Below are 10,549 nucleotides of genomic sequence, written 5' to 3'. Positions count from 1 at the left end.
TTTACGTTGTCCGATGTGGGACGAAAACTCAAATTTTGGTTTGTTTGTGATTGAAACCGTTACTACATCTTTACCATTGGTAATTTGTTGGGACCACTGATTTATTAATATTTACCTCCATGCATGTTCTCATATTAATTGTTGATTCTTAGGTGCTGGTGCACACATTTGAATTAAATAGAAAATGTATGCATCCCAATTTATGATATTTAAAAGGCAAAATACATTCTTAAGTCCTTATACTCTAATCAAAATGTTTATTAGGTCCTCATACAATTTTTTCGTTTTAATAGGTCCTTATACTTTTCACAATATTTTTATCAGGTCCTCGTACAATTTTTCATTTTAGTAGGTCCTTATACTTTTATTATAACTTTCATTAGGTCCTTGTACAATCTTTTATTTAAGGGACTTTTTTACATTTATCTTGGATAATAATCTAAATTTAATTAAACTCAATGAACTTTATAATATTCCATTATTTAACTTAGCATAGTCTACATAGATAATATCATCTTGTCATCCAATATAATCTCAATAAATTGTAGAGAATAATAAAAAGATTAACCGTGATGATTGAAGATTAAAATCGAAGTTTTTTTAGAATAACTATTTGAATTTTCAATTGATTATTTATATTTATATTGAAAGATATGTTTCCCTGAATATTTATAATTATAAGATAAGTTAAATAATAAAATTAAAAGATTCATTAAATTTAATTAAATATAAATTATTATCTAAGATAAAAGTAAAAGAATATCTTAAAATAAAAAATTGTATAAGGACCTAATAAAAGTTATAAAAGTATAAGGACCTACTAAAACGAAAAAATTGTATGAGGATGTGATGAAATTTATGAGAAAGGTATAAGGACCTATTAAAATGAAAAAATTGTATGAGGACCTAATGAACATTTTGACTAAAGTATAAGGACCTAAGAATGTGTTTTGCCTATTCAAAATAGAAAATGTGCGCATCCCGATTTATGATACATTTATCTCAATTAAATCGAATCAGAATTCCACATGATCTACTATTATCCAAATAGGGTAATCACAATTAGAATAAAAACAATCTTTTTAAAAAAAAAATACAGCGAGACACTTATAATTAGAATTTAAATGCATCCAAGCATTATATACTCAATCAGTAATGAGTTCTAAGATCTAACCGAACACATCTATCCCAAAAAATTATATTCCACCATTTGATTTATAAAGATTTTAGGAAAAAAAAATTTGGACCATTTCTCGATTTATGCGTGTCATCCTTGCGCAGGGGCCATGCTAATCTTCTCTGTATCGTTCCAATTTTATCGGATGTCCCCGAAGGGACAACCTTTAATGCAGCGTTTTCCTATAAATACTACATTGAAAACTTTAAAATGTTCGATGTGGGATAAAACTCAAATTTAGATACTTCAACAACAAAATTTGGGTTTTGTTTGTGACTGAACTGAAACTGAAGCTTTAAAATGTTCGATGTGGGATGAAAACTCAAAAATTAGAAACTCAAACAACTAAATTTGGGTTTTGTTTGTGACTGAACTGAAACTGTTACATAGTGACATAAATAGGATCTTCACGAAGAAATAAATCTAACAAAGTTTATTCCTCGTACCGACTCAAATCAACTGCAAGGAGTATAAGAATCGAACAAAAGGGAATCTCGTCAAAACTTCTAATTATCATAACAACGAATGCATTGCCTCATTTTGTGGCTTCAGTATAGTCTTCTCCGCTGCAGCGCCTTTCCCTCCTATAATATCTGTAGTAAACATACTGCAATATTATCTGTTGAAACAAGTTAAGGTTCCTCTGATTCAGTTCACTAATGACATTCTATGCCTCAACCATGAGATTTGAACACATGATCTTAATAAAAACTCATAATATTTCAGTGAAATAGGATACGAATAAGTCGAGCAGTACACAGACGGCGGCATCCAGTAGCCAGGGCAAGTTAGCTCTAATTTTGTCCCAGGCAGTTGATCTCACAAGAATGCTGCGTCAAATATTAGAGGGCTCTATTAGCTTTCATTAATCTTTAATTTTGGAGAGATTAGTGTATAGTGTACCTGGCTACATAAGTAGCATTAGCCGCAAGTGCAAAGATAAACATGAGAGGATTCAATCCCTACACAATTTGCAAGATCACGAAGTTACCGGAATAATCATCCACAATCTTCACTATTACGGATATGATGATCAGTTTAAGAGTGAATTACCTCAACGCTCCCTCGTTTAATCTGTGATCGTATTCATTGCAAAGCAAACACATTAGATGTGGATTTTGATCTGAAAAATGATGTGCAACATTAGGATTTGTTACTTACATTCAACCATATTTGAGGAAGCCTTCCACCCATGTAAATGGCAGCCATCATCCATCCTAACCACTGACCAAAAACGCTCTCTGATCCATCTTCCTGTCACGAAAACAATGCCTAACCATAAGCTAAATCATTACATACAAGTTAAATGTTTTAATTAACTTGATTTGGTTCATATCTAACTTGATTTAATCCCAGTTGCAACATCTTCCTTCCACTCAATCCAAGATACACTTGCACCAAAGCGTTTGTTTCTCGTGGCATACTGATGGATGTAGCCAAAAATGCTCCAAATCCCGCCTGAGAAAAAGACGAGGCATCTTAACAAAATTAAGACTGTTCAAACATATGACAAACAAACTTTGTATGAGACTCACAGATCTTGGAATTGGCTTAGGTTTGGTGGCACCATTCCTCGAAGGAATGGGACGAGCTTCGTTGTCTGGTGAGGAATTGTTGGCGATTCCGACAGCAGAAGGACCACTCTTGATGGGCCAAAGATACGAACGCATACGTATAGGCGGAGTTGTGCTCGCAGCCATTGATCTTGCAGACCTGCACAACACACATTCCATATCACCAAACGAATTCATCCATTCTCAAACAAACGAATGAGAATTGGATTAGGCCTCACGCGTAGTAATAGGCTTCGCCACGGGTTGGTATTGGAATGGGGGAATCAGTTTGTGGTGTTGGCCTTAGAGGCTTCTTCAGCTCTTCATCTACCTATATATGCATTCATTTAAAACTCTTTAACCCAATCTCACACGATTTATTGATGAACCAATGCAGAAAAGAAGTAAAATGAAACCTGTTGGTGTGATTCTTTGGGTGGTTTCACATTTCGCCACCTAAGGTAATAATCGTAGTAGAAGCTCTGTATAACTAAAACCACGGTGCTCACTGTGTAGAGCTGATGATGAATAAAAATATAAATATAAATAATTAAACGGGAAATGGTTTGTGACGGCGTTAATTAACGGAATTGGGGACTTACCGCGGCGGTGTATAACTGGGTTGGTAACTGCAGGAAATGAGAAATGCAGAAATGAATTGAATCCAGAAACAATAAATTGAGTTGGAGAATGATTAGGTTAGGACTCACCGTGGCAGGTTCGAGAAGGCAGCCCATTAGATTGAATATGTCGCTGCAAATTCAACAAAATTGGTTAGAGAAAATGTGTGTGAAATGGTAATGGTGAGGAGGTTAGGGGGAGAGAGGTGAACCCGAGGACCCAAGTGAGGAGGAAGAAGATGGAGATGCCATGGCCGGATTTGGTTCTGAAGTTGGTGATGATTTGGGGGATTTCAGCGACTCCCCAGCAGAGGAGGCTAATGAGTCCGAAACCGAATGAAATCTCGTCGCTGGTGTTGCAGAGGCAGTCTTTGAAGTATTTGTCCACCCAACCGATGATGCATGCCTTCTCCTCCTCCACGCAATACGACATCGTGTTCTGCGCTGCAACTCTCATATCTCTCTCTCCGTTTTGGATTCAACTTACTACCAAAATCAAATGAAGCTAGAATCACACCTTGGGATTTTAATACTCCTACTAATGTATTCCAATTTACGTAATAAATATTTATTTCTGGTAAATAATCGAGACGAAGGTGGAATCTTGTTGAGATTCGGTCAGAGTTATAAAATGAACTGAATCAGCATTTGAATATGTTTGTCGTAGCCTCGTAGCTCTGCGTGTTCACGCCGTTCAATGTTTTACACTCTGCGCTTCCATATTTTTTTGTTCAATAAATAAGCTCTGCTATGTACTTTTAGTAATATAAATATACTTACAAATTTCAAAAAAAATAGAAAATGGATTTGTGAGTTGGAGTAATATCATAAAATGTGATTATTTTTTAAGATAAAGATGAAATATTAACTTCCCGATATATCACCATTTTCCTCATTTTTTGTGTTATGCCCCAACTTCAACAATCCTAAGACTATCCATGCTCATTTTCAATCACTTTATTGTCAATCTCTAATTATGGAAAAAAGTTAATTTTTTGAAATTTTACTACTTTTGATTAACTAATTATGGAAAAGAATTAATTATTACATTTACTAATTATGGAATTATATTAATTAGTTATAGAAATAGTAATTATTTGTGAATCACTAAAAATTGAAAAGAATTAATTATTACAATTGCTAATTATAGATTTCTACTAATTAATTATAGATTTAATTATTTTTGAATCATTGATCATTCAAAAAATTAATTATTACAATTACTAATTATATCTCCTTATTATGGTGAAGAAAGCAGTCACATAATGTAGCATATCCACAGTAGAGACAGATGCCCTTCAAGAACGGCTCGAGGGCAGAGTCTTCAAAAACTTGACGGGGGAAAAGGTTTAATTATGAAATTCTATTAATTAATTATAGTAGAATTAATTATTTATGAATCACTATTTGTTGAAAAGAATTACTTACAATTACTAATTATGGAATTAATTATTTTTGAATCACCGGATCACGCCTCCCTCAATTTCTCTTGTTTCTTCTTCATTCTTATCCTGTTCTCCGTTAAGAATTTTGGAATTAAAAAAAAAAAGACATTTGGGCAGATACCAGGCGAGGCAGTGGTAGCTACAACGACGACTATTGCACCTCCCCACCTAGGGCCTCTTGTCCGTCACCCACCCACAACCCTCCATTCCCCATGCCCCACCACAACTCCGCGACTCCACTACCCACCGCTGGGTTGTGGTCCACATTAAAGAGGTTAGGTTGTAAGCCTAACGAATTAAGATGATGCTCATACGAGAAATGACTCGAACCATATTGAACTTCTAAAATTGGAATGATTTACTTTGACACGAACCCCTCCCTGCTTTATGTTTTTTAGTTATAACAATCAATTAATTACCCTTATTTCACTTCAAATTCCAAACTACAAATCTGGTAGACCACTTGAATGTCAAAATTTATATAGTCATATAGAAATATGATGGGGTGGAAGAAACGACAAAATAGAAGGTATGTCATTAGATGCATGAGTAGACAAAAAAAAAAAGAGAGAGAATGCGTAAGCAACGACGGTGCGCTGCGGCCACCGTCGCACTTTCTACATTTTGGTGTTTATCTTCTTCTTTCTCTCACTTCTATATAAATCAATGTGCGTATTTTTGAATATCCACACAACCAAAATAGTAGTAGTAGTAATAATCACTATAAACCAATTAACATACATAGTGATAATCCTAAACACTAGTCTTAAACCAAAATTATTTTAAAAGGATATGCATGAATTTCCTAGAGGTGCTTACGCATGCAGAAATGTAAATCTAACTAGTAGTATAACAATTGGATAAGCCAAAATTTGATACTACTACAAATTCTTCTATCATCTTCTCCTTTTCTTTGTTGGTTTTCCTTTATTACCTGGTTTTCCTCTACCTCGTGATTTTCCTTTACCACCTGATTTTCCTTTATTTTGATTCAAGTATTTGCTCATGTCTCCTTCGCCCTCATCACCTCCTCTTCTCCGCTTATTGCCCCCAGCTTCCTTCATTTTCTGCGTAATCACCGGATACCAAATCACCAACATTAGAAAGTTCACATAACACTGTAGCACAAGGCCAAAACTCATAATGACATACAAGGCCTAATCAATCACCCTCACGTTTGAAGATGGAATTTTGAATAGCTAATGACGAATAACATATGCTATGGTTTTCAACGAACTACAACACAAAAAGCAATTCTTATGGAGCATTTGCGAAAACATAGAAAATGTGCTCGTGAGTTATGTAACATCCTTTTGGTTTGTATCCTCCGTGAAATTCTACTTTGGTAGTATGATATAAATGCTATGATAGATAATAAGTACTGGCTTGTCCCCTATAATGGTGAGGTGCAATGTAGCATCATATTAAACAACATGCAGACAAGCAGAAACTCTGCATCTATATACTGGATTTGACAAGAAACCTAGGACTAAAATTTGACATGTTTCAGGAAAGCATATAGTACCATTTGAGATATTCTTTTCGCCTCTGCAACACGCTCCAATAGTGACAAAACCTCTTCCCGCACAGCAGGGTACTCTGGCAGTTTTTTACCTGATGCAGACATATGTTATAGCAAGATATTATTGGTCCACACTTGTACCACATATATGGAAATTGATCCTTACCTATAAGCTTCTCTATTTGAATGTACCATTCCACCTCATATTGACTCGCAATTGATACCGCAACCCCTGACCGTCCAGCACGAGCAGTTCTTCCTACCCGATGTATGTAATCCTGCAGCCATCATACAACAAGCAAACAATATCTATTATTATTATTTTTTATTAAAATACATGCATCAGCCAAAGTTGACCTTATCATCAACAAATATTCTCCATATTTTCACCACCAAGGTTTTACTCAAAATCAAAGTCAAGAGATGAAAGATATGAACATTAGAATATGGTAGAAAAATAGTAGCAGCCTTATTAACAAGACAGAACAACTGATTGGAAAGCAAAAGTTAACCTTTGAGTTTGTGGGGATATCATAGTTGATAACCACATCCACTGATGGAATATCCAGTCCTCTGCTAGCAACATCAGTGCAGATAAGAATGTTGCATTCTCCAGCCTTGAACTTATTTAAGGCTCCAAGCCTTTTTGACTACATAAAAGTAACATCACGGAAAAATGGATGATTAGATATGATTGGATGAGTAAAAGTATCATAACTGGTTCTGAACTATCTACAATATTACCTGTGTCATGTGGCCATTAATTGGAATAGCCTTGAAGCCAAGATTACGAAGAATATATGCCAAGAGTGTAGTTGCATCACATGTTCGAGTAAAAACCATGGATGTGCTTCCCGCCAACTCAGTCAAGATATATACAAGATAGCATTCCTAAAAGAAGAAGAGAATGGAAAATCAGATTAAAGAAAGAACATGTAACATAGAGCAAGAATATATTTACAGCATTGAATGCCAAACCCCCGATTTAAACTACATTTAGGTAGAACCTTTCTTTTTGAGGTGCAACCAGACCCTTCCCCATTTAGCTAACATATTAACCGGTCAAACTCATCATTCCCCAGACAATAAGAACATGACAAAAGATACTGGAACGTGCATCTTTTCAACTATTTTACATATCATGCCATCTGAAACATTATTTGTTTCAGCAATTGAATTAACATAACTATAAAACTAGTCATGTGACTGAACTAATATCATATGGATCATGGATGAGGTACTAGCAAAACCTATGGCTACTTAATTGACAACCACTACGACTCAGCCACACTCGCAGAGGAGCCAAAAGCACATGATAAAATTCGATAGCATTTTGTGCATCATTAGATATTAGAGCATGATTCACTGCATCACAAACCTTGTACTTTGCAGGAACAAAGCAATACTGTTGCTTTAATGTATCAACAGTTGAATATTTTGATGCAGCTTCAATCTGCAATCAAACAGAAAATGATTAGATGAAAAAAAAACCTGTTAAAATATTATGTTAGAAAGCAATACCTTCACAGGATTTTTCAGACAAGCTCTTTGTAGTTTTTTCACCTGAAAAATTGAGGGAACAATCCATCATGCAACTTTCACTTACTACCGGAACAACTCTTGTATAACAATTAATTGATTGTGTAATGAATTACTAACAAACTACATTCATAGTGAATGAGAGCCCCATTCAAGTACCTTATTGGTCATTGTAGCTGAAAACAAAAACGTCCTCCTGTTACGAGGAATTTCACACAATATTTGATCAAGCGATTTCTCAAAATCTTCATTGAGCAATCTATCTGCTTCATCAAGTACCTGAGATATTTTTAAGAGTATAAAATCTTTGCATTATGTATAGTTAATAATAAACTAAAACTTGAGCTTTAATGCCTTATTAACAGCATACTACAAACATCTTAGCAGGTTAAAATACAGAAACAGTAGCAAAGTCAGGGTTTCTTCAAAGCATATAGTTTATCTGTTCAAGTATTTACATGGTTCTTTAGATGTTCAAATTCCATCTATACTGTGTAACATAGTAAAGCTGACAGACACGCAAGCCCAGAGAAAACACAACTATTTTCAAGGTCAAACCAACATCAAAGAAATTCTTACCAAGTATTTCAGTGTACGCAGAGAGAACCCTTTGGTGTTAGAAAGATGATCGATTAGACGTCCAGGCGTAGCCGCCTAGAAGATATAAGACGAAAACACAACTTTAGAAGTGTTATAACGAACAAATCATACATATTTTACAATTTTAAATCATCATTGCAGCCTCCTAAATTTTCCATACTTCATGCCTTGAGAAGCCATTGGCTTTAAAGATAACAGATGATAACAGGAGGCTCTACCAAGCCAGTAATACTGTATAACACAATCTACTAATTTAGAACTAGTGATCATATAACGAAATTCAACTCACAACAATGTGCGGCCGCTTTCCAAGGGCAATACTCTGCTGTGCTTGGTCCACACCTCCCACAAGCTGCAACGGAACAACCCAATTCAACTCAATCGTGATAAATAAACACTGAAACTAAATATAAAAAAATTACTATTTCTCACCACAGCACATTTGAGGCCAATTCCGGCACCCAGGGCTTCGAACTGCTCGGCTATCTGAATGGCGAGTTCACGCGTCGGCGACAGCACGCAGGCAAAAAACGCCTGCGGAGCTTCGAGAAGCGATTGGATGATCGGAATCGCGAAGGCGCCGGTTTTGCCCGAGCCGGTTTGGGCGAGCCCGATCACATCTCTTCCCGCTAAAGCAATAGGTATGGCCTCACACTGTATTTTAGTAGGGCTTTTCCAACCGAGAATTTCACAGGCCTCTATTAATTGATCGTTTACCCCCAAATCTTTGAATGTTTTCTCACCTGTTTCCTCCTCCTCCGTCAATATTTTCTCTTCCTCCGTCACACGAATTTTAGCAGCATCTGTATATGTATTTTCCTTGGATATTTTCTCCCTTGTTTCTAGTTCCTCCTCAATAGATGTTTTCACTTGCTCTGTCGTACGAATTTTAGCAGCATCTGTATACGTATTTACCTTGGATATTTTCTCAACTATTTGTTGTATTTTCTCCTCCTCCGTAATTGTTTTCACTTGCTCTGTCATAGGAATTTGAGCAGCATATGTATATGTTTCTGCCATGGATATTTGCTGAGCTATTTCAATTTCTTCCTCTTCCGTAATAGGACGTTCATCTGTCATAGGAATTTGAGCAGCATATGTGTATGTTTCTGCCATGGATATTTGCTGAGCTATTTCGAATTCTTCCTCCTCCGTAATTGTTTTCACTTGCTCTGTCATAGGAATTTGAGCAGCATATGTATATGTTTCTGGCTTGGATAATTTCTGAGCAATTTCAATTTCTTCCTCCTCCGTAAATATTTTCTCTTCCTCCGTAATAGGACGTTCAGCAGCTTCCATATATGTTTCCTCCCATATTTCTTCCTCCGAATGATCCAATTCCTCCTCCGAATGATCTAATTCTTCCTCCATAAGTAGACTAGTATGGAACTCCGGGCACGATCGGAGGCGGCACCGAATTTTGTGTGTGATGATAAAAGAAAATGCGGGAAGGGTTTTATATGCTTCTTCTCCTAAACCGCTCCGGGTTGGGCCATGGTGAGATTGGCTTTTGTCTTGTTAATTTTTTATGCTAAATTTAATAATCTTTTTTCCAAACTAAAAACTTAGTACTAGTAAACTTTTGAAAATTACTATACAATTAAGTAGGTTTGTGTTAAAATGACAACACCTCTTAAAGTGACATCGTGACACAACATATACAGCAATATTATAAACGTTACACAGCAATTTATAAATTGTTGTATAGTGTATCGGATATTAGTGGCCAAGAAAAATTGTTGTATAGTGTACAACATATTGTTGGCCGTCTTTTTAAGTTTTTTTTTGCCACGTGACAGCTTATTATTCGTCCACATGTACAAATGATTGACTAGGAATGATGGTATAGTGTTATTTTAAAAGGTGGTGACACCATAACACTCCCTACTAATATTTTCGTTTCTATTTCAAAAATTAAGTGTGAAACAAAAATAAATAGTACTACTACTAATATTTTATATCTGTTTGATACGTTTGTTCATGAATTAATATAATATTGTTTGAATAACTTTCGTACTATTCTAGGATTATATGTCATTTTGGTCATGTTTGATTGGCGGAAAAGTAAAGTTGGCAAGGAAAATGATTCTTGG

General features: G+C 35.5%; 2 protein-coding genes and 1 non-coding gene across 6 annotated transcripts; all 3 read right to left on the bottom strand.

Moving 5' to 3' along the window:
* Positions 1-1,235: 1,235 nt before the first annotated feature.
* On the bottom strand, positions 1,236-1,338 carry LOC125208721. The gene has a single exon (XR_007174202.1). It is a non-coding gene; the product is annotated as a U6 spliceosomal RNA (small nuclear RNA).
* A 154-nt stretch (positions 1,339-1,492) lies between these two features.
* Positions 1,493-4,001, bottom strand: LOC125205364 (probable vacuolar amino acid transporter YPQ1). Of its 4 annotated transcripts, none has more exons than XM_048104248.1 (12): positions 3,563-3,981; positions 3,441-3,483; positions 3,333-3,359; positions 3,147-3,248; positions 2,970-3,061; positions 2,713-2,890; positions 2,519-2,635; positions 2,339-2,431; positions 2,231-2,251; positions 2,081-2,139; positions 1,935-2,007; positions 1,493-1,770 (listed from the first exon to the last, which is right to left on the bottom strand). In XM_048104248.1, the coding sequence occupies exons 1-12, from the start codon at positions 3,805-3,807 to the stop codon at positions 1,762-1,764; spliced, it is 1,059 nt and encodes a 352-aa protein (XP_047960205.1). In that variant the 5' UTR covers positions 3,808-3,981; the 3' UTR covers positions 1,493-1,761. The 4 variants fall into 4 exon arrangements, 3 of the variants coding, with proteins under 3 accessions (XP_047960205.1, XP_047960204.1, XP_047960206.1); XM_048104247.1 differs by having other exon boundaries at positions 1,493-1,796; positions 1,917-2,007; positions 3,563-3,979; XR_007173744.1 differs by lacking the exons at positions 1,493-1,770; positions 1,935-2,007 and having other exon boundaries at positions 2,339-2,427; positions 3,563-4,001.
* Positions 4,002-5,417: 1,416 nt separating this feature from the next.
* On the bottom strand, positions 5,418-9,873 carry LOC125204166 (DEAD-box ATP-dependent RNA helicase 10-like). The gene is made up of 11 exons (XM_048102738.1): positions 8,889-9,873; positions 8,746-8,808; positions 8,436-8,510; positions 8,016-8,135; positions 7,839-7,880; positions 7,696-7,770; positions 7,062-7,208; positions 6,830-6,967; positions 6,484-6,595; positions 6,321-6,409; positions 5,418-5,862 (listed from the first exon to the last, which is right to left on the bottom strand). Exons 1-11 carry the CDS (start codon positions 9,825-9,827, stop codon positions 5,692-5,694), a joined length of 1,971 nt encoding a protein of 656 aa, XP_047958695.1. The 5' UTR covers positions 9,828-9,873; the 3' UTR covers positions 5,418-5,691.
* Positions 9,874-10,549: the final 676 nt, after the last annotated feature.

The sequence above is a fragment of the Salvia hispanica genome, chromosome 2, assembly GCF_023119035.1.
Source record: "Salvia hispanica cultivar TCC Black 2014 chromosome 2, UniMelb_Shisp_WGS_1.0, whole genome shotgun sequence".
Classification (NCBI taxonomy): Eukaryota; Viridiplantae; Streptophyta; class Magnoliopsida; order Lamiales; family Lamiaceae; genus Salvia; species Salvia hispanica.
The sequence above is the reverse complement of the archived record's forward strand: the minus strand, read 5'-3'. Positions and strand labels throughout refer to the sequence as shown.

Coding starts and splice junctions, on each gene's coding strand:
- LOC125204166 (XM_048102738.1), bottom strand. CDS start 9,827: ATGGAGGAAGAATTAGATCATTCGGAGGAGGAATTGGATCATTCGGAG. Junction 6,968..7,061: donor TTAATGGCCACATGACACAG/GTAATATTGTAG, acceptor ACTTTTATGTAG/TCAAAAAGGCTTGGAGCCTT. Junction 6,596..6,829: donor ATATCCCCACAAACTCAAAG/GTTAACTTTTGC, acceptor TGATGGCTGCAG/GATTACATACATCGGGTAGG.
- LOC125205364 (XM_048104247.1), bottom strand. CDS start 3,807: ATGAGAGTTGCAGCGCAGAACACGATGTCGTATTGCGTGGAGGAGGAG. Junction 3,249..3,332: donor CCCAGTTATACACCGCCGCG/GTAAGTCCCCAA, acceptor ATTCATCATCAG/CTCTACACAGTGAGCACCGT. Junction 1,797..1,916: donor GTGTACTGCTCGACTTATTC/GTATCCTATTTC, acceptor TTGTTTCAACAG/ATAATATTGCAGTATGTTTA.